This window comes from Aptenodytes forsteri, unplaced genomic scaffold (assembly GCF_000699145.1).
Source record: "Aptenodytes forsteri isolate BGI_AS27 unplaced genomic scaffold, ASM69914v1 Scaffold66, whole genome shotgun sequence".
In the NCBI taxonomy this organism is placed as follows: Eukaryota; Metazoa; Chordata; class Aves; order Sphenisciformes; family Spheniscidae; genus Aptenodytes; species Aptenodytes forsteri.
In genome coordinates, this window is record NW_008795131.1 from 2859389 (window position 1) to 2886502 (window position 27114).

The window sequence follows — 27114 nt, forward strand, 5'->3', positions numbered from 1 at the left end:
AGTTTTCCCAGATGGTACTGTGCTTCACTGCTGATGTGCCACTAAGACAACCTTGTCTTTTTTTCTCCTCTTTATTCTGGGGAAAAAAAGAGGTCAAAGATGACTGAGCTTGGTTTTTGACTGGTGAAGAAGAGGACAGCCGTGTAGGATGCTGACTTCATTCATGAACAGTTAATAATTTCGTATTTGATTCCGGACCAGGATCTAAACAATCCTTTTAAAAATAATTTTTTCTAGAGAGCTTTCTTTGCGTGAAGGATTGCTCTCTCACTGGAACGTGGAAGTGTAATGATAGCCTGGGGTGAATATACAAGCAGTTCTTGTAACACAGAAAGCTGTTGTCTTGTTTAATTTTAAAACCACAAAATAAACGCTGTTTTGAACCAGGTTGTTTAGAAACAGCTGCGATGGAGCTCAAAGACTGAATACTTCAAAGGCTATCCAGATTGTTTTGTGGTAAAATGTTGGGTTTTTTGGAAGAAGATTTTATATAAAAAAGCTTCTTTAACTGTAGAAGCAATGTATTAACCGTATTATTCTAGAGTCTTTGGTGTGCAAAACATTTCATTTTTCATTACTGTTGTCGCCGTTCACATATTCCATTATTTAAGGAGGTTATTGAAAAATTGATGGTATGTTGGTACCAGAGAGACATCCTGTAGGCTGCAGTGTTGATTTATGGCACATGGAACACAGTTCAGTGCTTCAGTTTCCTGCTGGTGAGCGGCACTTTGTCATTGTCCCTAAAGAAAAATCATACCAGTGAAATCCCCTGTGTTTCCCCCAGGTTGAGTGATGCATACTTTTTCTTTGAAAATGATTATGAATTATTCACCTTTTATTGTGCTGGAGTGTGCACATGGTGATCAGAATCTTGTTCATAATACAGAGTTTTTCACCATGTTCAGGGTTTAGTTTAATTATGTAGTTGAGTTGCACGGTAGCTTTTCGCTATTCTTTTTTTCTTCTCTCTCCACCCCACCCCACCCCCCCCCCCCACGGTGTCTGCCCAGCCTCCGTGGGCTCGCACAGACTTTTTACCCTGCATTTCCTAGCATATGTAGGTATCTCAACACATGAGTCTTGGTCCTAAATGTTTGTTTTTCTTTCATGTTTGTTTAAAATTTTCCTTGAGAAAATAAGTACAGTACTTCTAAACTTAAAAAGACATTTTTTCCACACAAGTTCTTGAAAATCAGACACTTACATGATTTTAAAGTTTTATTCTTCAAGTTGATTTTCTTTTGGGAAGAAATTATAAGAGAGATCTAAGTGAAAAATCTCTTGAAATAGCACGTGTAGTAGTGATATAGATTTCCAATTGAGGGCAACTTTCTCCTGGGAGATGTGTTGAGGAAAGACTCCATGATATAGACCACCTGTTAGGAAAATGAAAAGGTTGTATGATCTTACTACATAACTCTGGAAGAAGTGAGAAGTGTAAAATGTCAGAATAAATGTGTGACTTGGGTTGAGGTCCCTGCACAGCTTCCTGGATTGCATCTCTGGACTTTTGAAGGCTTTCCAATAAAATGTAACTTTTCTTATAGAAGATAATAACCTGCTGAGCACTGATCAACTTCAGCAATTTTGTTTTAATTTTGGAGTCGTGACTATCTGTGCAAGCTTAAGTTTCTAAAATTACTTTCCTTTTAACTACTTTTGCTTTAAATATATGCGCTCTTATTTTATGCACTTGATTTGATTTTTGCTGTAACAGATGGTAAGGGTTAGCAGTTAAATACACAACAGAAAATCTTCCTCATCAGCTGAAAAGGAGAGGTTCTGAAAAGAGTGAAGAATGTGTGTTTTCCTCCAGAAGTTGTACTTAGATGAGCATACGTTCTGGTCTCATTCCTTCACAATGTTTACTTTTATTTCAGGACTTTTCTAAGGTCTTTCCACATGAAAATTCCTCTCTGTGTTGCCTAGTCTTCATATTCCTTAAAACAAAGAAGTTGAAGTCTGAACATATTATGTTCCCTGTATTCTTTAATTATTGTTCTTACAATAGAATGCTTCCTTTTTCATGACGGCAGAAAAAATGTTTAATTTTTTTGGTTTATATTTTCTGTTTTGCCATTATGGAGCATTTCATTACAGAGGCTCTGTAACACTTTGGGAAAGGAAATCAGACAGAAATTGATCTGGAGTTAGTACTCTCTAAACCAAGTCTGGTTCAAAAGAACACTTCTTTGCATTGCTGGTCGTAGCCCCACGATGATAATAAATAGTTGGGGAAATGTGCAGTAGAAAGGAGGCGTAGTCTCTCTTTGATAAGAATAGGTTCTTTCTGTGGCCTGTTTCCATTAAAATGCTGAATTAAATCAGTTTATTTTTGGCACATAAAGAAAAGATTACCTGTGCTTATGTATTTATATGGACATATGGTATTTTTCTCCAGTTTCCTGTTAACAGTGGGAAACAAACATTCTAGTTTGAAAGTAGATTTTACTTCACAAATGAAATATTTTGGGCACAGATATTTTCATGTTCTCTTTAAATGAAATGTTTTATAATTAGAAATGGAGAAAATGGAATTTGAGCTTAAAATACATTTTTGTGAATAGATACATTAGTATTTTGTATCAGCTTAGTCATTCAAAAGAATGAATTTTAAATACCTCCTTGTATTTTGTTAGATATCTCGCATAAACATGAAGAGGTTTCTGTGAATCAGTCTATTGCTTAACCTTTCATGAAAATCTAATTGAGTGCGAACAACTGCTTAAATAATTCAATGGACTAAGTTATTCTTGGCTGGTATAGTCCCAGCCTAGTGCAGTGCAAATGTCTGGGTGTCAAGCAAAATTGAGGTTTTTTCTTTTTTGGTGACGAATGTGATTAAGAATAAAATCACAGTTGAAAAGCGTACAGGTTGATTAAGGAAAAAAGATGAAATGTAAACTAGCTCTGCCAATTTGGTAAGTGACATAGCTGAAAGCATGTAATATTTTTGGTGATATTGATAAATGTTATTGGATTTCATTGCTTTCTTTTCATATATGTGACCTTTTATTCTTATTAAGGGACATTGTGTTTTTTATAGCACTATTTTTAATAGTTCTAGAGTGCTATTTCCAACTCTAGAACTCCAATCCAAGATTTGGATAATGGACATTAGATTTTTTTGGTTAGTTGGCTCAAATATTTTCCCTCCTGTTTTTGGAAGGAAACTCAGCTTTTTCCTTTCACCTGAATCCTTCCAGGCAGTTATCTCTTGTCCCTTCAATCTTTTATTCATGTTTCATTACTCTGTTTACTTCTGCTGTTTCCTTTGTGTTCACTTTTAACCTCAAAGGACTTTTTTGTTGGTTTTTTTTTGTTTGTTTTTTAAACTAAAGGTGGAAATGGAATTAATTACTGATCCCATGCCACTACATTGGCCTTTGTTAACTGTTGTTTCCCCCAAATTGAAGAGTTCCAATAGTCCTGGAGGTCAGTTACCTATAGGATTCTGGGTCATTTAGTACAGAGGCTTGGCAACCCCTTTAGTTCAGAGAACTGTCGAATAACTTTTGCTAATTCTCTACTTTTCCAAAACATCTTAGTTCTTGAAGTTAGGTTAATATAAGCCTGTAATAACAGTATGTAAGTGATCTGAAAAAAGTGGGTGGAGTCTGGCCAGATACATTCTTCAGGGTTACTTTGAAATAACGTGAATTTAAGGCCACTAGTGTTTAAGCGATGTACTAAATGCATTTGTTTAATGACTGAATATGTTTTGAGATTATCACTAATACAGAGACAGTTTCATTCTTTCAAAATAGAAGTAGAACATTCAACCAGGTAATTAACCATCATGCTGAACAGACTAGAGCTTTGAGACCAGTGGGAGAGTGGTTTGAAGAAAAAGTTACAGCTGTAGCTAACCAGCTGACTCAGCAAACTGCATCATTCTGGAAGCTTATTAAAGGTAATGCAATACCTATGGAATTAGATACATTATAAAAACATCTGTGCCTTGAGATCATCAGAGGATTACTTTAGTGGAAAATATGATGTCCTCCATCCTAATAGCTTAAATTTGCAGAAGGATCTGTCAGAGTGTATAGACTTTTTGATTTTTTTTTTCTTTTTTTACTGAAAGGAAGAGAGGAGGCAGCTGATGCAGGTGCAGGTTGAGTTGTCCTGTGATATATAAAGCAACCTGTACTTTTTTTTTTTGCAGACAGTCCAAATGGTGGGAAACATTTTGTAGTAAAACAAGAAAAATGCATTTCTTCTTGACATTCTCTCTGAATGTAAGGGGTTTCAGTAGATGCAGAGGAAAAAAAAGCCTCTTACTTGTTTGGTTTTGATACCTGTTATTTTTCTGTCAAGATACAAGCACTGCATTGAAGCAAAAACATTTGATAAAACTCAATGTATAAATTTGGTATCTGCACTCCTCTGCCTCCTCCACTCCGCTGCCGCCTCCTGTTGCTTAGATAAGATAAAAGCACTCACTGAAGGACTGAGTTACTCAATGTCTTGAAGCAAAACAGTTTATGAGATCAGTGGAAGGAGAGGAAAGATACAGAAATTAATGTCTTCTTTTACTGCAGAAGGTATAAATTATATTTACATCTAGTATAAAATTTAAAGAAAAGCTATCTAAAATGTTAGGCACACTGCTGGTGAGGTCTGTCTTAAATAGTATGTTTTTAAAAGACTTTGGTTCATGCACATTCTTAATGATAGGCAAAAAACTTAATTAAAAAATTTTGCAAAGAGCAAAAATTATTTAATACTGTTAAGTTTTATTGTTAGATGTTTGGAGTACTGTCTCTAAGTTATTTAGCTTTTTTTGGTTACTGAATCACTTACAATATCCATCAGTTGCAGATTTGTATCTCCCATGGTCTATTTTATGATGTATTTGTTCTCTTTTATAATGTGTTATTGAAATTGAAATGCTGGTAAGACGTTGAGTGTTGCATACTTTGGAAAGGTATAAGACCTTATTAAAGTATGTTTAAAATATGCAGGGATACCTGTTTCATTTTCATAAGTTTAAGTATGACTCACATGAGAGTGGAAGAAGCACTAGTTTTAAAAATAGAGCACCACGTGTTGGAAAAAGTTTTATTGTTTTATTTAAATGAGTAGGTTTTAGTTTTGTTCCCTCATCCTAGGTAGATTTCTAGGCAGTTGGAATTGCCTTTGGATACATTTTCCTTACTTCGTGGTTGATTTTGCATACATGGGGAATTTATGGCCTTTTTCACAATGTAAGATTGTGAAAGGACTAGAAGAGCACAATTCAATTTGGCAGGTTCTCTTGTCTCTCTCTCAATCTAATTACGGTTGCTGAAACAGTTGTTCATCCTGTACGTGGAGAGAGGCACAGCTGGATGCGGGTACATCTGTAGCTTCTTAAAATGTTTTTGGTATTGCCAAATTAAAAAAGAATAAATTTGTAAGACAGTTCCAAAGTTACGTAGAAAAAGAAACTGTTTAATGGGGTAATCTGTGATTTCCCTAGTCTGTGTACTAGGAAAATAACATGATGTATTTCAGTTTTGTAGATGTAAAGTATATTCTTCTCCATCTACTAGAGCTTTGGGGGATCCCTTTATTCCATGTTTGAAGTCCCTAATCTACATGCCTATAGTGTTCTAGTTTAGTCTAGATTCCCTTTGGAAATACTTTCTATAATCAGTTGTAGGAATTCAGCAGGGAATGGCCCAGGCCATTTTTTTTCCATTTGGTGTTTCTCGAAACACTTCAGGTTTTACAAACCATAGCTGGAAATGATTTTAAGATGCATATGTCCATATTACATTTTAAAAAACCAAAACACACTACCATGTAACGTAGCCTTGAAATTAAAGGGAAAAATCTTTGTATTACGAGATTTTAGCTGCTTCTAAAACTGACACCACCTCTTCCTCACTCCATTTCATGTAAATGTAGAATTTTGATGTCTGTATGTAGAATGTGCATTACTGGACTGATACTTAAAAGATGATGTAAGAGTACATCATTATAGCAGCACTGTACGTCTTTGTGTGTCACTTTCACATGTTGGTGGATCGGATGATAACCCTGTTTTCTGCAAGTGACTGCCCTTTTAGTCCCAAGTGTAGCATAGCCCTCCGTTCTACCAAAACGGAGTCTAGTGGAGTAAGTCCTGTTGCTCAGCCTCTGGGCTGGCCGTAGATGTCTGTTTTCCATTTCTAAAGTTTTGTGCTGACTGCATGTAGAACTTCTATTTGACCCTTCAAACACGTTTCCAGCCCACTGGAGACACACTTTGATTTGAAGCAGTGCTTATTCAAAAAGAAAATTTTTGTAGCAAACACATGAAGAGCTCTGCATGGGAAAAGGCTTTTAGATCAATGTTAGTCCCTTGGGAATCTCTGACTTTTTGCACTAACAGTGGTGCCAATACTGTGATTTTTTATTAAGAAAAACCTAATGGCAGTTTCCTTTCTCCCCCCAGCTACCCTTCATATCTGAATAACAATGAAAAGTAGAACTTCATATCATTAAAAAAAAAAATTGCATAGAAACAAGATGAAAAGATACCAAGGTTTGGAGAAGTGGGGTTTTTAGTGTATAATGGCAGACTTTGAAGAGGCTTACAAGATATTTGTGTAAATTTTGTGCACCTTGAAATATGTTTTGTTCAGTTATCATTATATAAATGTATGGGTAACAAGGCAGCATATAGTTTTAAAGGCGCACAAGAATACTCAATACAATTGTAACTGATAGTTATTATTAAATAGTTAATAGTTGTTAAACTAGCAAATAAAGCCAGAGTTATTTTACTCTGCTGTCAGGTGCTGCTTAGGTCATTATCCTCTTTGTCCTGTGCTGCTCTTGAACATACTTTCATATTTTGAGGTGTTCCATTGCTTCCCCAAGCACTCTTTTGATGGCGGGATTATTTCTGTGATGCCTTTTTACTCTGCTGGCAAGGTGCAGTCCATTCATTACGTGAATCAATGCTAAAATATTTAAGGAATATTCTATGTGAAGAAATTTAGTAGCAAGTGCTTGTAGCAGGACAAGAGCTAGGGAACTGTAAACCAGAGTAAGTAACTCATCATGTTACAGTGTCTTCTGTTAGACCCTCCCTCATCTCAGGTATTTGCTATTTCAAAAATCTCTGTCAGGAGATAATGAATACTGCAGAAAAAGTGCATCCCCGGCAACTTGGTTGCTGCAAGTTAACTTTTCAACTTTGTTAAGATGCTGGAAATTACAATGAACTTGCCTTAGGGTAAAATACATTAAAAAAATCTTTGGTCTTGCTTCATGACATGGGAAACCCCTAATGCAATTTTTGGCACTGTATAAAACGAAGCGGCAAATGGAAAGAGGCAAAGCTTTTCCTTCGTGGACACAGGATGAGAGGATTTTTCCTGGGAGTGCAACATAATGGCAAGAGATGTTGAGAAAACAGTTTCCCCCATTCCCAAGCTTCAAGAGTGCCACAAAAGCTGCCTAAAAAGGGCGATGCTGACAAAGACGAATGGTGAATCTAAATACTGAGCTCATAGTTTCTGTGGATCATAGCTTACAGGTGTCTTTAAATTGCAGAAAGGAAAAAAGGAAAAAGCTATCAAAGTAAACATCCTTCAGTGCATGGGAAGATGACAGATTCTTTCTAACAAGATTTTCTGCTCTCCTGGAGGAAGACCATTTGTTAATAAACCATTTGAGAATCCATTTTTAAGGGATTTAATAAAATATACTCAGACTGCTTTCCACTGCAGAAACTATTATTCCCTTGGGTAGAAAAAGCGACTGACTGTGGGCATTAATGGTTGCTTCCTGTGATTCCTGGCATTATATCTTGCTCCCATTTGCACTTTTTCAACCCGAAGTTAAATAATTTTTTATGAGAAACCTGCACTTGATTCCTAGCTCTTATGAGGCATGTGTGTGTTCTATATTTTATTTATTTGTATTCAGTCATGTCCATCATTCTTGTTGTTTTAGTGTCTGTGTCTATAGCATGGGTATTGTGTGTGTTTGTGCATGCTTTCCTGTGTACAAGAAAGTTTCCATATCTAGCAAACTCCATTAAATGGAAGAGGTAATAGCTTTTGTGTGAATTAAATGAATTATTCCATTCTTGCCATAGATTTTCATGAATAATTCACACATTTCCATCAAAAATTGTAGATTTTCTATTGTGATGGTTGCTGTCAATTAAACAAGAAACCTGAACCTATTATGGTCTAATAGCTACTTACCTGGAGGGGCTGGGTAACCCACAAAAGAGAAAAGATGTTTTCTTAAGAATTTGGAGGAAGGTTTTCTACTGCCATCTTTCCAACTATGAATATAAGTTATACTTCTTTCAAATATGAGAGAAATACAGTGGAATTGAGGGATTAAGTAATTTTTGTAAGGAATCTTGCCCTTTCTGAGACTATCAACAGACTTTGGTTCTCTTAAATTAAGAAACAATTTTGCTGCTAAGAACACTTCATAAGGGTGTGTTTGTGAAAAATACCAGTTGATTTCAGTGGCTGAGATGATGGGAGGAGGAGAAAGTCAGGGGCAAGTGACCCTTAGAAGTCAAAGCATGGATAGTTTTATATATGTAGATGTCAAATTCAGTTGTACCCAAATATATCCTGTCTATATTATCTTACCGGCCTCCCTTTGTCATGCATGCTAAACAGCAGGCAGTGCTAGAAGTGAATTTAGCATAGATTGCTAAGTGAATGCCCAGGCACACATTAGTTTCACAGAAGGAAGAATGAAATCTGGAAAGCTAATAATATTATAGTCACTGGCAGCTCTAACAGATCCCAAATGGAGGTACTTAGAGACATAATTTGTTTGATTCTTTTCTTTACCAGAATTATCTCCGTATCATATCCAAGAACTGAAGGCATAGTGGCAGGCTGTGGATGGCAAGATGGACAGTCATTGCTCAGTCATAGTATTATGACCTTTTATATAAAAAGAGATTACAGACAGGATGCTGCCAGGAAATGACAGAGCTGGTAGAGAAGGGGACAAACAGTAGGACAGACACATTTAGAAGAGATGATTTATTCTACAGTAACATCTGTATGTGTAGGAAACTGTTCCTACTGTTCATCACTTAGACTTTCTGTGCTTGCTTGAGAATGGTGTCACATCAGTAGTAAGCAAGTGTAATTCCCTGAATAGAGGCTTGAACAAAGCTAGTGAAAATTCAAGAATAACATAGTATTTGTCCCCTCTGAACCACATGTACCTCAAAAGGAACCAATCCAAATACTTAATGTCAGAGAATAAGTTCAGATCTTTAATGTTGAGAACATGGAATACGCAAGGGTTCTTGTAAACAGCTTCCTACAAATTTGCAAGTGTTTTCCGTGTAAACTCAAATTTGACAACAATTAGTTACCATCAGTTCTGCTTCACAGTAACACTTAAACTGTATATTTGGACATGGGACAGATTAATTTTGTAACAATCTAACCATTCCAGATCCTGAGATCTTGGCTGGAGTGCATCAGAAAGGCAAGTGGGTTGGAGTTAAGGGGTGCTGTGGCTTTTTGAGCAATGAACTCGGGCAAGTGCAGATTCCAGATGGAGCAGTTTATATAGCCTGAAGCAAAATACTGAGAGAGTCTTCAGTGAGTGCAGCTGAGGGAAGTATAGGCAAATTAAGAGCATAACCCTGATTACAGATTCTGTAAATTTAAAATCTCTGTACATGTGAAGCTCAGTAATGCTACTGCACAATAGTTAGTGACATACTAATGATCACTGAACAGTAAAAGGAGTGAAATAAAGTATTTACTTTTGTCCATTGAATCAGATCTACTTGGTTCATTCTAAAATGTATTGGTTGCCTTGCTCTTGTCTTGAGGGCAGTGCTGTGCACCATCAGACAAATATGTCAGGTGAAGGAGTGACTTTTTTTGCTCCCTGTCTTGATAAAATTCAGTCTAGAAATTGATGAGAAAAGGGCATGCGATGACTGCTAACTGCAAAATGACCCCCACCCATCTGACTTCAGTTTCTGTGGTAATTTTAGACTTTGCTTTTTGTAATATAATACATATTTTCATTACATTTGCACTAAATGTGGAACAAGCTTATTTGCTTGCAAGATTTGAACGTGTGCTGATTTGAAGTAAAATGTGCACAGTTCAGGATCTGGTAGACATAACAAAGCTGACAGGCCCTTCAAGAAGCAGAGGAGGCTGTTGATAAATCCTACATCAATACCTTCTCCCCAAACTTATCTATTTAAATTTCAAAATATTGAAATATTGTGGAGATTTAAGATAGAAAGGCTTGTTTCAATTAATTTAGAATTTGCTTCCAGTCTTACTTATGGATCTCTCACTTGGTAATCAGAAAAACAGGTAATTTCCATTCTTCTTTTAATGACATTCCTCTTGCTTTGAGGAATACCAGAGGATGCTCTGTAATGACCACTCTCATAGATTTAGAGAGTTTTGCTTTGATAACTCAAAAATCTGCACTGTTTCTAATTAGCAAAATTAGTGGCCATCATGTTTACGAAGTGTTGCATAGCTGTGGAACAGTGTATGGTAGGGAAACTTGTACTGATAAATACAAAACCTGAATAATATAATTTCACTAAAATAAGTGTCTTTGTGTGCTTTATTTGAACAGTTCAAGTGATTGACCTTTCATTAGAGCTCTTCCGGATTTTTCTGTTTGTTTTCAGCTGTTGGACAAATTAAAAGATCGCTGGATGCACACTGGCTTATGGAGAAACCTGGAGCTGGTTAAGACAGTCGTTGCAGAGCCACAAGGAGGGGCAAAGAGTGACTTTGATGAACTGCTGAAAATATACTATGATGCAATAAAATGTAAAGGAGAAAAAGGTACGTTCTTCAGACATACAAAATAGTTGATACAGACTCTTCAAGCTTAAAAAAAAAAAAGGGATTCCTAAAGTCCATAACAATTAGAATAAGGTGTAGATAAACAGTTACATTAACCTCAGCTTAATAAGTTATTGTGATAAATGAGTGATATTCAAATGACAGTGGGCTGTGTAAGGATGTGCAATTACATGTCCAGCAGGGCGCAGAGTGGCTTCTCAAAGAATCAAACTTATAGTACGTTGCATAACTGTGATTTACCATCTTATATTACAGCCACTATTGGACTTCTTCTCAAAATACTTAAATATTAAAATAGAGAACAAAGAATGATAGTATGTCAAAAAATAAAAAGCATGATTTTTAGAGTGCAAAATTTAAGGTTTAAAATTTTGTAGTAGGTACATATGGTTCTTGCATAATTAAGTACCACTTTATTATATGGTGCAAAATTATTTTGTTAGTTGATATTCAAAATCACAATATTATTGATCAAAGTGGAGTTAATCTCATCCCTCTACCAAAGTAGTTTTATATCCACTCACCTTTTCCAGACTGATACACAGTGCGTTATGCTATATTATGTTTACCTTTTTAAAAGATGTTGGTGAAGCTTTCTTCTGATACTCAGTTTATCACTGGGAATGATTTGTATATTCCTCTCTGGCTTGTTCAAGATGGAGCACTCCTTATAGCTGTATGCAGAGGAAAAGTTAGTGAAGGCTTGGATTTCTGTGATGAGAATGCCCGTGCAGTTATAACCATAGGTATTCCATTCCCAAATGTGAAAGACCTTCAGGTAGGATATCAATTGAAAGAGTTGTACTTTATTTTTATGTCATGTTTGAAACACCAAATATGCACAAATATTTTTTCTAAATATTTACCCTTGGACTCCCCTCAATCCCATCTGAATTCTTTGAGTTACCTTCTACACAGGTAAGAGGAGGAACAGCGTAGCATGTCTTGCGGGCTCATTTTTGTCATTCTAAATAAATATATCATGCTAGATGTATTGTAAATTTTTGTCTGACATTGCTAGTGAAGGCTATTGCATTGTTAAAATGCTCATTAACTTCATACTCTGCCAAGCAGCAGTACGTTTCCATCTTCACTTGCCTGTTTTCATATATCAAAACTTACATCATTTGTACAGAAAGGAAGTTACTTCCTGACTTACTGTGGTGGGGCATTTAGTTGTGAAGGTCTAGGATAAACGCTAGGAAAATACTATTTTAAATAAGGCATTCAGATTGATCAAAAGGTTATTTCAGAAAATAGGTGGAAAGATAAAGATAGTTATAGTGTAAAATAGTATTATAAAGAAGGAATGTATTTCACACACTATATCATTGACTGTAGTATGTCACCTTTCTAATCCCTATTGCTGCCTTTAGTGTAACTATGCGTATGACGCTTCCCACTTAAACTGAGAGTGGAATTGTAAACTTTTTTCAAGCTAATGCTGCTTTATTAGCTCGAAATTTTGAGGTATGAAATTATGACATAACATAACCTCTTCCTGGATACTGAAGACGTTACTTTTTTGATAATTTAAGCTTCATCTAACTTTAGGCAAAAACTTCTAAGTGTCTTCTAAAGATAGTATTCTGAAGTGCCTCCAATTAAAGAAATTTGAGACTATTTGTATTTTTCAGCAAGTGGCCAAGGTAGCATCCCGTTGCTTGCACTGCTGTGTAATTACCCATATCAGTACTTCCTTTTGACTTCAACAGGACTTGTCTTATGGATAGATGGTGTTCCGTTAGGATAGGCACTTCACAGTTGAAGCCAGGCATTCATAAAGGAAAAGAAAGCCAATGAATATGGAAAAATGTTTTTCTAGACTGACTTTCTACTTACTGAAAAAGAACATTTATTATTGAATAGTTTGTAAGATCACTTATTTTTTAGTGGTCTGTGCATGCCACTTAGGTAGTTGCCCAGTTGCTGGCACACTTCTTCCCAGTGATAATAGCCACCGTCACTGCTTTATCTTATGTGTACCTTTTAGAGCTTTTTAGGACTACTTTGTGAAGCTAAGAAACAAAGTGAAGTATCACAGAATTAAAAAATACCAGGAACAGCTGGATTCTGGTTATTAGTAATGCCAAATCAAACAAGAAAATCATAGGTTTGCACTTGAAAGCCCAAACTGACTCAGCTTTGGTTTGAGATGTGTTCTGAGCTTAAGTGAACAACCAGACTTCTTTGTTGTCTACAGTGTGTGCCTAATTACAGCCTTGGTGGAAAAAAATCCACATCCTATATGGACTAGTAAGGTTATATTAGTGGTGGCTGCCTGGTGCAATGTTCTTTCATGTTTGCATAACTCTCTTGAAGCGTTTATTCAGCCATAACATTTTTTTCGTCTTACTAAAATGTAATACACTGTACTTTAGTATAAAAACATTTACATTGAAAGAATATTTAGCGGTCTTTGTAGAGTTAGAAATGCTTTGTTTTAGAAGCATACACTGAAATGATATTTTGGAAATACTTGGTCTGTAGTATGGCTGGAACTCTTCCAATTTACTCCAAATGATTTCCAGAAAGTCAATATTTTTGTGTCCTAGATGACACAAAATTAAATTGAAGAGAATGTGTCAAGGGTAAATTATGTTCACAATGGATTGTGTTCCTTAAGATTAAAATAGTGCATTTGATTTTACTTTGATTTCAGCCAGATATGTAATATAATAGAATCACAGACAGTTCATCACATTACTGATAACTAAATTAAAAAAAAAAAACAGTGTTGTGCTGAACTATTTTTTTTAATTAGACTGAAGAAAACCTCTAAATTTTTAAGTAGGGATAGAAACACTAGCTGCCAAACTGCAAGCAGCTAAAGGTTTGAGTGTGTATATTTAGATATGGTAATGCACAAAGCACTGGAGTGATCAATTCTAGATGAGAGAAGAGCATGCACCAGTCTCTTAGCATCAGATTTGAGGAGCTGTCTGGTGCATGGCAATGCTCCTAGAATAATGCTAGGGGAAATTGTTTTTATTGTAAACATGTCTTTTGCTCCAGAACTTGGATTCAAAGTGATATCCAGCTAGCAGTACTTCCCTTTAAATTGAACAAGTTTTGTTTTGTCCAGGGCTATAGGTTTATCAGATACCCCAAAAAGTTCTGGATTAATGCATGTTTCTTTTACCAGTGGAGCTCGGATTGTCAACTGGGTGAAAAAGGATAGTGTGAAGGACAGTCACGCTGTTCACTGAAGAAGATTAATTAGTGGCTTTGTAGAAATGTGTGCATAGATACAAAAGAAATTTGGAAGATTAAGCATCTTTTTCAGTGGCATGTCAGCTCAGGAAAAGAATTGGAATTATATTTTTGAGGAAAACTGGCTATTGATAGCGAAGATTGGCCTGTAAAATTAAGAATAAAGATTAAAAATAAAGAAAAAAAGGGAGGGGGCACATGACATGACACCAGTTTTCACCTGAAACTATTCTTTTTGTATATTTGTGGGAGAGCTGATCCGATAGTATTGCTTCCCAGAATGGAATGAAACAAGTGTAATACAAAAGGGGACAGAAAATTAAGCTACATTTTTAAAAAATTTGTTAACTTTATGTAAACACACTGTGATATCCTATTTTTAATAGTCTGTGTGTATTAGCAAATGCAAACTGTTGTTTGTTACGTTAGTCTCCCTAGACCAACAGACCTTACCTGAACATTAGAAAGGAAAACAAAGTTTTATTCCTGTACACTATTATAATTCTTCTAAATGCTTTGGAGTTATCTTCAGTGAGTATAACTTCATAGAACTGAAGGAGTATTAATATGTCAATAAGGCAAAAAAGGTGCATGAAACTTGTAGGGTTTGGAAGGGATGCTATAAACCATGCTCTCATGTAGTAGAGTATTACCTGAAAAGAAAAGAGATTCTTTATTAATTAGACAATTGATTGTCTATAGTTAAGCCTTAACCTGTTGTCCTAACCAGTTGGAGTTTGGCTGGCTATATTACTTTTTCATTAGCAGTTAGAATCCAAAAGTCACAAGCCCAATTGCCAGGGAGTTAAATGATACTTGTGCCATCCTGCCTGTGATGCAACTTCATCTTCTAACCATACTTTTATGATCAGATCTAAATCCTTTGGAACTGAGGTGGGAATAGAGTTGGGTTTTAAAGTGAAAGCTGGTGTTCAAATACTCCTTGCATTAAACAGTAGAAATAATTTATGATACAACTATCAGGAAGAATATGATTACAGTATTTTATTCAAATACCTTTTCCTATTCAGGATCATTTTCAAAGCGTATCAGTAGTGCTCATCATACTAAGAAGATATGAATTCCCTTCCAAGTACAACCGAATGACTTTCTTTTAGGGTGGCTGATTTTATTTTAAATGTTTCTCCTTATTAACAGTTTTTTTCTGTTGGAATTCTTTTTTCTCCTGGGGTTAGAAGAATCCAGATTTTTAAACATCAGAGGACACTGCACAGTTTATCTTTTTTTTTTTGTAGGATTTTAGGATACTTGAAGTTCCCAAATGAAACAGTTAAAGTCTATAGGATAGTTAAGACATTTGCTTTTATGATCTAGTCGGTTGGTGTTTCTTTACATTTTGTAGGCTAACCAGAAAACTGATTAAAACCTGGAAATTTTAAAACTTCCAGCTTTGAAGTTTTGGGAGGAACTTGGGTTCTGAGCAGACAGAAGAAAATTCAAAACACAGTGACACAAGTCAAGTTAGACCTATATAGACATAAAACTGTGAACACAGGTACATCTGTTGACTTTTACATAGCAATAGATGCTTAGTAGACATACCGAACTAAGAAACTGGTAAGATGATTAATAATGACATCCCTTTAAAAATAGGAAATGCAAGTGAGTAACAATTCCCTTGGCATATCCATGAATGATATACTTCTGGGATTGGTTTAAATCACTAAAAAGTGCTCCGCTTCTACATGAAAATACACTTGCATGTCTGCTTTTTGGGTTAACAAAAGTCCTCTTAAGACTCAATTCTGTAACCCCTTACTCCTGCACATAGCTTTTACTGTGAGTAAGTAGTGTGAGTAATCCCTTTAATACTTCTAGGACTGTGCACAATCATAAGGGTTTGTAGAATCGTACCTTTGGAGACCAGTATTTTATGTTGGCAGTTTGATGTTGGCTCATCTCCACTAATATTACTTGTCTGTGATCAACCTGCTTTCTAAATATGTTTTATGATTTGTAACTTGATGCTAATACCAGTGAACTGTAATATTAGAGAACATAAATAATGTGACAGAAAAAGATGTGTAATCCCATATACATGTTATCTGATGCTAACATACTATTCATTAACTTCTGTTATATATTTTGAATTGTAGCATTTTGGATCCAGACATCAGTCTTTACTTGGGCAAGAAACTCATTGTCAAGTGTGATGTATAATATCCAATTTTATTTTCTCCATATGTTTGTGCTAAATATATGCCACAACTTCTGGTATTAAATGGCAAGCATTTGGTCTCCTTAAGTAACTGTATGCTTTTATAAGTTACGTTATTTTCTGTAGAACCTTTAAAGAGTATCATTTAGTTTCACTTAAAAATTTTAGGCACATAGTATCTTACGTTCACTTGTTTTCACAAAGGGAAGAGTCTAAAACACTTTGTCGGTGTTAGGGAGAAAGAAATTATTAAGGCTCAGAAGTGTACTTATAATAAACAATACTGATTTCAGAAAGAGAGGCCAAACCCCTAATTCTGTGTTATTGAAAATGGTTTCATATTGCTGAAGAATCAGGTTGCTAAAGCAAAATATATAAAAGAAACGTAGAAGTATTGCTTAAAGCTATGGTACTCTCAATGGTAGGGTTTGGCTCTAGTAAAGCAGGAAAATATATTTCAGAGCCAAAAACGACTTCTTTGGCTGTGACCAGGATTTCCTCTGCCCACCTCTGGGACCTGAAACTGGAGGTAGGAAAATCTGATTTTGGAGCCAAGTGTGACTTGTTTAGTTCAAGTCATAATTTACTGTTCTTACCTTGGAGACCTGAAAATAAAGAAACTCGCTATGAAATGTTGAAAATGGGCGACTCTGAAGTGCAAGCATTAAGCTAACTTTCCCAGAGAGCATTTCTTCACTTTCACCTTTCCAGATGCTTTTGATCGTAGTACAGTAGAGTGTACTTAATCATGTAACAGCTAAGAGAACTTTACCAAAATATAGAGGAAAATGCAGTCAAACCCTTTTACATCAATAGATGTGCAAGGAAAATAAATTTGATAAGGCTAGGATTTCTGTGCAGTGACATTACTCGAGAACTGTAGCTGACTTTGCCATTAATGAGAAGTATTTCCCATAGCTGCTATAGGGTGAATATGAACTACGATGGCAAATACTTTCTTTATTGTTTCCAGCAACATAATTTGGGAAACATGATGGAACACATCATTTAAATTACAATTTTCTGGGTTATATATCTAACTTAATGATACAAAGAATTTGCAGCTATCGGGCTGAAGTTTCTTTATCCTTTCTTGAGAGCTCAACAAATTGAGATATTTGTATCATTTCAGAATAATGGCATTTTCCTGAATATTTAAGTTAATTTCTAGTCCTTGTGGCAATTTTTAAGCCTATATGCTTTTTCTTCATTGAAAGGAGAAAGAATCTTGTGCTAGATAAATGGTTGCTGAAATAATTAGAAAAATTTCTAAGAAAATTATTGTTATTTTAGATGCTTAACTTGAGCTGAGAAACACACCATGCACTGTATGAATTCCATCGTAGCTTTGGATCACTTGAAGAATATTTCCACTTATCCAAAATAAATTATTGTTTTAAAATACAGGAAAACTGGTACAGAAAATTACATTTTATGGGAAAATCATTATTGTGTTTATCTTTAGTAGAATTTAAAAATTCCCTGTGAAGTTAAGAATTTTTTTACAGATATAGGGCTTGACTGTTCTGTTACTGGTGTGATTGTTTTAAGCAGGCAGAGCAACTTTGCCACAACTTCACAGTCAAATCTGACAGTCTTTGTGAAAGCCTTGAGACACAGTATGTGCTATCATTTTCAGCTGACCTGTCATTAGTATGATTTAAATATTTGTAAAAAGTGATCAGGTATTTTTGTTTGTCTATGTTAACGGCTGTCTAAACCTGAGCCACTTTTACTTTCTTCTTTATTCCATTACTGGGAAAAAATTAAAAATATAAAGTGGGGAGCAGAAGAACATTTATGGACCTTCCACAGGAAAGCCAAACATCATGGTATATTATTTATTGAATGTTCTCTGAGAGGGAAATACTGAATAGGGTAGAAGTGCAATGTGTGTATATGTTTGCATATATACACATACCCACACGCATTTGTCTGTCTTCCACACCCCACTTCAATTTTATTTTGTATTTTAATTGCAAAGTAGGTTTTTGAAACAGTCAAGGATATAAATAAGACATACACTTACATCATTGAAATGTACAATGTTATATGCAGCAAGCTTCTAGATGTTAAAATAACAATTATCTAGACAATATACTTCTAAATTTTGTAAAAGAGCATGCTTTCAGATTATTTAGCCAGCATTGTACTTGTCTTGCAGCAGTACACTGTAAATTATTGCAATCTGCTGTGATGCTGCTTACTAAGGGGTAATGCAGAGTGCAGAATCACATCGTAACAAGATGACTGGATGGATATTGCAGATCTCCATTGCTTTTTTTTTTCCCTTCTCCCCAAAGGAGAACGTCAGGAGGTATAGCTACCTGTGTTACAAAAAAAACAAGCAATGCGTTAAATATTGGTGGTGTGGTAATTTGTTACATCAGTTTGAAGCAGTAATATATCTCAAAAGCCTTTCACTTCCCACTTTTCCAGAAATAAGAAAGGTTGTGAAAAGCCAAAGCCATCCACGCTCTTCTTGCATCCAATAGAAATTGTGTTAATTAAGAAAAAAAAATCAATGGCAGAGGTTTAATTTGTGGGAGTAGCTGTAGAATCCTGTGGAATACAGCATTACTGTAGCTAAGAAAGGTAACATTTAAGTTCAACTTAACATGTAAGACTAGTGGATGGCATTTCTCTTCTACTGGTCCAAGCCTAATGTCAATATGTTGGTGCAGATCACAGAAATCATCCCTGAATATATCCGGAAGTTAAGCCTTTGGATAAATAATACAGCAAATCAAAACTTTTCCTTTACATTTAATAGTTTACTTTTCTGATCCATAAAAAATTCCAAAGTGATTTTCTTGTGTTTATCTTGTCCTTAGCAAGTCGTGTTGACCTTTAAGTTTTTACTTTACTGTCAAAGTATGTTGAAAGCTTTAAAAGTGAAGCTATCACCTTGGGGATTTGTAAGGATGACTGACACTTACCACTTCACCTTAGATGCAGTGGCACTGAGCGTATGCAGCAGCGTTGTACCTCAAGGGAAGCTGTTTGATTTTTTTCACTTCTGCTTCACTGGAAATGGATCGAATTTTCTCTTCAGAGGAGAGTTTTGGTTGCATTAGATTTTAATCAAGTCACTTGTTCGCAGTCCCTCAAAGCTTACAAGACTGAGATGAGTAGATGGGCCTGGGGTGAATGTGCTACAAGATTTGTCAAACCGTAAAACTTCCAGATCTCTGAGATGCCACATGGTGTAGTTGACAATACTAGAAGTGTTCAGTGGTTACATTACATAAGCTTCCCATCTCTCTAACACTGGGATTAAGAGTGAGAATACTGGGGAAGCATTTAGTCATAAAATACCTTGTGAATTAAAAATAAGAGAAATACGGCTTTGCATAAAGTGATAGTACTGTTTTTCTGTCCCAGAGGATAGTATTGGCCAGTTAGCAGACTCTGATAGACAGTAGTTTGCTGCTGGGTTGTTTGGCTTCACTTTTTGAAGTCGTATTTTAAGTTTTTGGGCCATAGGGAAACAAGCCAGCAGTGTTTTTCCATATATAGTTTCTTTCTTGCCACCTTTGTGGGTTTTTTTCCAGCTTCAGTAACTTTTCCTAGTTTTGCTTATATCTTCATTCAGGCAACAAACATTTACATCCCATGGATGCCCAGTATCTTTTCAGGTGCGCTGTTTGCGTGCAACAGTCTGCAAGATATAGCTAGTCTGGGATCTAGATCTGCAGAGATGTTATTTCCTTATTTTATTCAGTATTATCCAAGGAAGGCAAATTTTTAAGCGCGCATAGAAATTTCCAGGCAGAAAAGGTCACCTGAACTATTTTTAAGCTTATGTGGCTTTGATGCACGAACTATTGATTTGAGTTGATAGCCTCTGTAAGGGGCAGCCGCTGGAGGGCGGTGGGTGCAGAGTTCAGCCTCGCAGTGATTCATCTGCTAAAGAGACTCTGGTAGGATGGAGCTGTGTAACAGAGCATCTTGAAGATAATTGAGCAGTACAAAGTATTAATCATGTCTCTAGCTGATAATGTCTTATTCACAGCATATATGGTATCGCTCGACTCACAGTTTTGGGGTTACGTTGTTGTTGTTTAAAGAAATGCAGTATTTCTGTGTGAAAGCAGAAGAGTGTGTCATGTTTGTCTGGTGACCATCTTTAGGTATATGAGATGGTTAGAATGGCCTTAATAAATTATTGTCATATACAGAATCTAGCTCAATAAATTATAGGTAATAAGCATCTGCTTATTTCATACTGTTTTATATGTATTAACACTGCACTTGGAATGCTTTGAGCATTTAAAGATAACGTCCTGCCATAATATCTTTTTCCTGTGGGCTAATAAAGTGAGACATTGTGTTTAGATACAGCTTTTAATAGGTCTACCGAGGAGTGAGGATGTTTGAAGCATATTCTATGACTCACCCAGGTCCTTACACGTGCATTATTTAGTCTTAAATCTCACAGACGTTGTTACTGCTTTTGAAGTGAGGGGGGGGGGAAGTTAAATGCTGCACTATTTAATGCTACTTCTATTTAAGGATTTTCAGATGTAAAAGAAAAGAAATGGGTTTTCATGTGTTTTACTTTCCCGCACTTACAAACTTTTATGATTGCTTGGCATTCGTCAGGAGGAAAGTAGATGGCAAGTATTTTCTCGAAGAATTCTAATTATTGCTATTTCAGGTGGAAGAGAGACTCTAACTGGACACATGAGATTTTTAGGACGGTAGAATTGCTTAAAAAACATTTTTATGTCTTTTTTTGGGATGGAAGCAGGGAATGACCACCTGGTATTTTTTGCTTGTTTGTTTTTAGGAGGTGGGGAATTAGTAAATGTTAAACATGAACGTGTCCTTTAAAGTTTTTTGGATTATATGAGCAAAATGGTTTTTGTTTTCATTACTATTTTTCCTCTCATAAAACCAGAGAAACAAGTCAGTGGAATGCCAGAAAACATTTATATCCGTTTTCTGGTTTTTATTTCCATGGAGGAGAGCGTTGGGGAGTGAAGGGCATGAGTTTACACGTGTGTGTGTGTGTATATGTACCAACCTACACGTGTGCATGTATTGTCACAGTTCCAAGTTTATTTGCCTTTTTCCTTTCAGCAGTTCTCTCTTTCTTTAACCTGGGCTGTCACAACACTGCTAAGTGCTGATGTAAAGAGAAATGCAGGTTTAGATGAGTGCTCTGTTTAACTGCTCACAATAGTGCTATTGTATTCATGAATTTCTGTCTTGTCTGTAGACTTCTGGGTAATCTGGTTTGTAATCCCACAGGTTACAAACCGGAGGTCATTTTTAATCTACCAGAGAAAATAGGAGACAGTTGAAGATGTTTGTGAAGTGATGTCTTATCAAAGAACAGGCCTGGCTTGTTAACTATTAGTAACATCTTAGGATTTTTTTGTTTGTCTTTAGAAAGCAAAGTACAGCACTACATTTGGTTAAGTAAAGTAATGCATCTAAAAAAAATCTTGAAACTTTGCCAGATGAAGTAAAATCAAACACAGTTTATTTTGCTGATTTAAATCGCACAAAATAAAAAATTATGTACTGTGGCTTAGCCCATTCAACCTTCATATTGTGATACTGGCACTGATACAGTATTTTACAGGTATATTGTACCAGTACAGGTTTACAGTATTCTGACTATGAATGGTAACTGCCCCAAATGCACATTCTCCAGTCCTGCTACGCTTTGCTGTTAGCTCTTGAGGTCTAAGGTCCTGTTCTTTGGCTGAGATAAAATGAGTCTGGATGAGTGTCTGTTGGATCTGCTTGTTTTTACTGAAGTAAAATTTTAAAAAAGTAATTAATTGTGTAGCACAGTAGTTTTTATTCTTTGTAGGTTAAATGCTTTCTCCTTAAAACTTCTTAACAGGTAAATTAGCATGTAGGATGCTGTGCAGACCTTTAGCTGAAGATAGGTAAAATGAGCTGAAATTGTGTTTCATGTTTCCTTATCTCAGTTGTAATTATGACTGCAAAACAAGGAGAAGCTTTATATTTACAGAACTCAATTAAAGGAGAAAACAGTGCTTTAATTTTATTGTCTAACCATTGATTTTTCTGTAGAAACAAATAGTTCATAATAGATTGATATTTGTATACCTTGCTGTTAAATATAGCCATGTTTTCGTTAATTTTGAATAAATCTGGTTCAGCCTGGCATGTTGCTAAAAAGGCATGCTGCAGGCTTCTGTATCTGAATTTGCATGTTATTTTGGGGTTTAAAAACAGCTCTAGTTTTTGAGCTAGTCTTCTGAGCTTCGTGCCATAAGCTAACTGATATAGTCCATGGTCATTGCAGTATAAATCCACTTTATGTACTTATATATCACTTGAATCCTGAATAAGTCTGAGTTTCTTCATGTGAAGCAATGTTACCACAGGTAGCTTTTTTTTTGTGGTTTATCAAACACTTAAAATCTAATATAATGAATGTTGTTTAATGTTGTTGTTGTTGTCGTCGAAGAACTTGTATTGCTAAGTTTGATTGAAAAATATGCTTGAAAATCCTTTTGAATTGTAGCAGAAACTGCCTCAAAATATTTTTCCAAGTCATTAAAAAAAAATTTGTTCATGGCATTTATTTTTTTGTTGCCATTTCTCAGTTAATATTCCATAGTGAAAGATGTCGAACTAATTAAGCATTAAAAGAACGAGCGGTTAGCAGGTATAATGTTGTTAGACTTCAGTTAATGTGAATGTGACCATGACCTCCCAGATAGATCAAAGACTAATCTGTCTGACAGCTACAAGATGGCAGAGCTTGCCACGGGCCTTCTGCCGCTGCTTGCTGAAGCTATTTGTCTGTAAAGCATGCCTGATAGCTAAGAGTATATTTTTAAGGATGAACAGGTAAAAGTAAAAGGCTGTCTTTTGACATTTTAACTAATCCCTTCTAGCCTGTGGTTTACTGCACATTTAGGATATTTGCTAGCAGGAGAGACTGGCTTTTTCACATATGTAACATGTCATTTTGAATTGGGCGTTGATTTGATGCTTGATAATGTAAGAGTTATACAATGAAATAGATTCCGATTGCATTAAAATGACATGCCCTGGCCTTTTACCTTTAGTAGACTTATAATGAAAACTGAACTCTGAGCAATGTAAGTTGTCATCTCATGCTGAGACATGATTATTTAAGTGAGAAAACAGAATGTTTATTTTCTGTTAACCCTTTTTTAATTAAGATAGAAAAGAGGTTTTAAAGATACATTACACATTTAGACCAAGAGAATATGGATTTTTATATAATTTGAGAAATGAAATGTCATTGATGTGCAGTACAAGCAGCATACATTTGCATAATGCTAACTTGTATTAGAAGAATGTAAAAGTAATGTATTTTATTCACAGGGTAATGCAATACAATGTAGATGATCTGACTGGTTTGCGTTCTCCTGTTACTTCAGTGGGTTTATGCACATAATTAAAAACATCGTAATTTTTATCATTGTAAGACGTATGACTAGTTACTCTAATACTGTTTTGAACAGTCTGCTCACGAAGTAAGAAACTGTGGTAAAGCTACATTTGTTACAATTGGCCAAAATCTTACTGATAACAGAAATTCTTCAGAAGAGGAAATTGTTAGAAAACTTACCAGGACTAGAAGACAAATGCAAAGTATGTACAGGAGTATATTGTCATTGGTTATGTTTTAAAGACTTCAGTGAAATTTTACAACATCATGCCTCATTTCAAATGGTGAGGAGTAGCCTTTTGTTTCTCCAGGTAGTATTTCCATTTGGAGAAATGCAGAGATATGCTTAAGTTCCTTTTTAAGGAACAGTTTTAATGTTCATAAAATGTTCAGAAGAAATCATCTTCTGTTTTGAAAATTACAAAGGAAACCTCACATGCCAGTCAATAAATGCTGAGTGACTGGAACAAATATTAAATCTGTGAAATCAAACTGAATTTACTTTCTGGCTGTAAAGATTGAATTTGTAAATTTTACAGGCAATTTAAAGGGCATAAGTACATAAAATAAAATTCCTTATTCAAATGCAACTTGAAAGTTACCTGTCATAAGAGGTTAGAAGTTGCTGTTTTCTCTCCTGAAGCATTGTCCTTTCACTTGTCAGTTTAGAAAGGTTAATACTGTACAAAAGAGCAATGGAAAGACCGTTTTTGGTGTAGTTTTATGTTTGTTTATTTAATAAAAATAAAATTCAGTCCATCCCCCCCCAATAATAATAAATTATTTTGATATATGTTGGAACTGTGTATAATGTCCAAATACAAATTCTCGTTCAAATTCAGATCGGGCATTGTATGTGTAGTTATCCACATGATTAGAAAGGGGAGGCAGGGGATTTCTTTTGCAGTTGATATCAGATCTGCTTTTGAAGCAGCTAGGCGAGAGCATTTTTAAAAAAAGAGGAGCTTGCTCTTTTCTGCCTTATGCTAGCCCATGGGCCTGCAAACCTTAGCTGCCACCTTTGCTTCACATTTAGCCAGTGAAACGTTTGTTTCCAAACCGCAGAAGGTGGTGCCAAGCTAGGAGTTAGAGTTGGTGTTGCTGACTTCTGCTACTTTGGCGAGGCCACTCTCTCTCTGAAGTACTTTCTTAGCTTCTGTAGAAGAAGGGGTTATATTCGCTTAACCCTCACTTGAGAAAAGTATGGTCTGGTCCCAGCAGTAGATTAGGAGTCAGCGTTTGTGATAAAGGAAAGGATGAAGATCTCCATTGTACCATTTACTTCCAGATGAGCAAAGAAAACTGTGGTCTAGTTAGTCCATTTACTTGTATCTGGGTTTTTTTTGCCTGTGTGAACAGCTTATCCTTCTCTTGCTAGCACAGCGATTTGGATAAGTGTGTGGTTGTGTTATTACATATAAATTATTGGAATAGATCACACGTTAAGAATAACTTTAGAAGGGTAAAAAACATAGTTGGTTAGTATACAAAACACAGTTGAAACACTGAAGCACACTTTACATATTACAAAGTTGAAACACTGAAGCACACTTTACATATTCACTTATTTAATCAGTGTTTGCTTGATTTCCCCTTTTATAATATTTCCTTTTCAACGTCGTTATTAAAAACAGTATTTTATGATTTCTTTCTTAGGTTGAATTAAAGAGGAAGTACAATGACCAGTACAAAAATACAAGAGGCCTTTTACCAGGGAGTCAGTGGTATGAAATTCAAGCTTATAGGGCTCTGAACCAAGCTCTGGGAAGGTGAGATAAACTGAACATAATTAAAAATATATGTATCTGTAGAACTTTTTTTGCAACATCGTTAAGGATTAATTCCTCACTGTTGACACAAAAGGGATAAATCAGGCCAAAATACTCATATTGCGGAAATCAGGTCTTCAGCTGTTCTGTGCTGGCAACTGTCTGGTTTTTAGTCTGTTGTGCATTTGAGCGTTGTTATAATTCAGAGTTTTTGTTTTACATTCAGAATCCACTTTAGTTTGGTTGCAGGTTTTATTGCTTGTAGTCCAGATATACAGAAAGGAAAGCGTTTGCAGAGACAAATAGTTCTTGAGCTTATAAACCAAATGAAAATTCTTAGGTCTTTTCAAACATACTAATTGTTCACACTCTTGGTGGGCTCAGAACAGTTGTTTGATGATTAGCCTACAAGTATTTTTGAAAGGGAGAAATAATGGGTTTTTTTCTCAGACCTTTGCAAAAGGTCAATTCAATTATGCTCACTGATCTCTTTGCAGGTTTAGAAGAAGTGGTATAGCTTACTCTCTCAAATGAAAAAAATCCCCCAAAATTTTATTGACAGGATAGAATTAATTCATCCTTCTCCAACAAAATTTATCATGTACATAGGTAGATATAGCTATCTGTCATCCATATCTATCATAAACGTCTGTCACAGATATATAGAGGTACAGACACAGATTTATAGTTTATAGGAGAAACATCAGCTGGAAGACTTGTTATTTGAATTAGACCTAATACAAATGTGATGACATAAATGAAGATTTAGAAAGAAAATTGAGAGAAAATAGTCTACATTAGTAAAATCTCACTGTAAATTCTTGTTGTTACAGGTCTGATTTCTTAGATTCCTCTTTGGAGAGTAAAAGCATTAGTTAAAATTAGTTAAGAAAAATCTAAGAAAGTTGTGGAATGCTAATAGTAAGAAATGAATTTGAAGTTTTGTCACTGTGAAATAAATTTTAACTTAAATCTCATTTTAGTGAAAATTGCTTATTGTATCATTTATCATTTGAATGAAATTATGCTAGTCTAAACTTAAATGGAGAAAATAGACTTCCATTCTGACATAAATGTATAAATTGTGTATAATACCATTAGACTAAGCTCTTACTAAACTGAGATTTGGTGAAGGATGACAGCGTATGATGATTATTTTTATAAAACCAGAACAGTCTGCTAAGTTGATACTAAGTTATATAGTAGATAGGCAGGCTTCTTACTGCAAAGATGCCTGCAGGGATAGAAGTAGGCAGAAGCATGGTAGTCTTCAACCTGGCACTTTTCTCTTAATTTAGTGCTGTTACATTATATGAAGTAACCCAAGTCCATGAAATGAAATAGCAGCCTTTGGGAATATAACAGATGGTGTGTATGGCCAGGTGACAATCATGCTATGAATTCCTTGCAGTGGTACTTTTTCTAAAAGTGTGGGATATGTCTCCAGTGGGCATAATTCATTTAAACTATGAGTTAAAAGAAGGTTTATTAAAGCAATGAAAAAATGAGAAGTTGGAAGAAATCTGTTTCTTAAAGACGTTTTGGTAGCTTTTCTTATGATGGAGAGACTTCAAATGTAAATAAATAACATTTCTTTGGAGAGCCAGCCTTGTCGCTCCCATTTTAAGCCCTGACACTGATATACTTGTGGTTTTATGTACATTTGTAAACATCATCTTCGAAAGTTGTCCTTCTCTTATACAATGGGGATAATAATCC

At 35.4% G+C, this 27114-nt stretch overlaps 1 protein-coding gene across 1 annotated transcript in view; it reads left to right on the forward strand.

Annotated features, from left to right (window-relative positions):
- The window catches only part of BRIP1 (BRCA1 interacting protein C-terminal helicase 1), a 63810-nt gene that overhangs the window by 32110 nt on the left and 4586 nt on the right, over positions 1 to 27114 (forward strand). The window contains exons 15-17 of the mRNA XM_009278227.2: positions 10643 to 10802; positions 11480 to 11601; positions 25283 to 25395. Of these exons, the coding sequence (XP_009276502.1) occupies positions 10643 to 10802; positions 11480 to 11601; positions 25283 to 25395 (395 nt within the window). The remainder of the gene's footprint in view (positions 1 to 10642; positions 10803 to 11479; positions 11602 to 25282; positions 25396 to 27114) is intronic.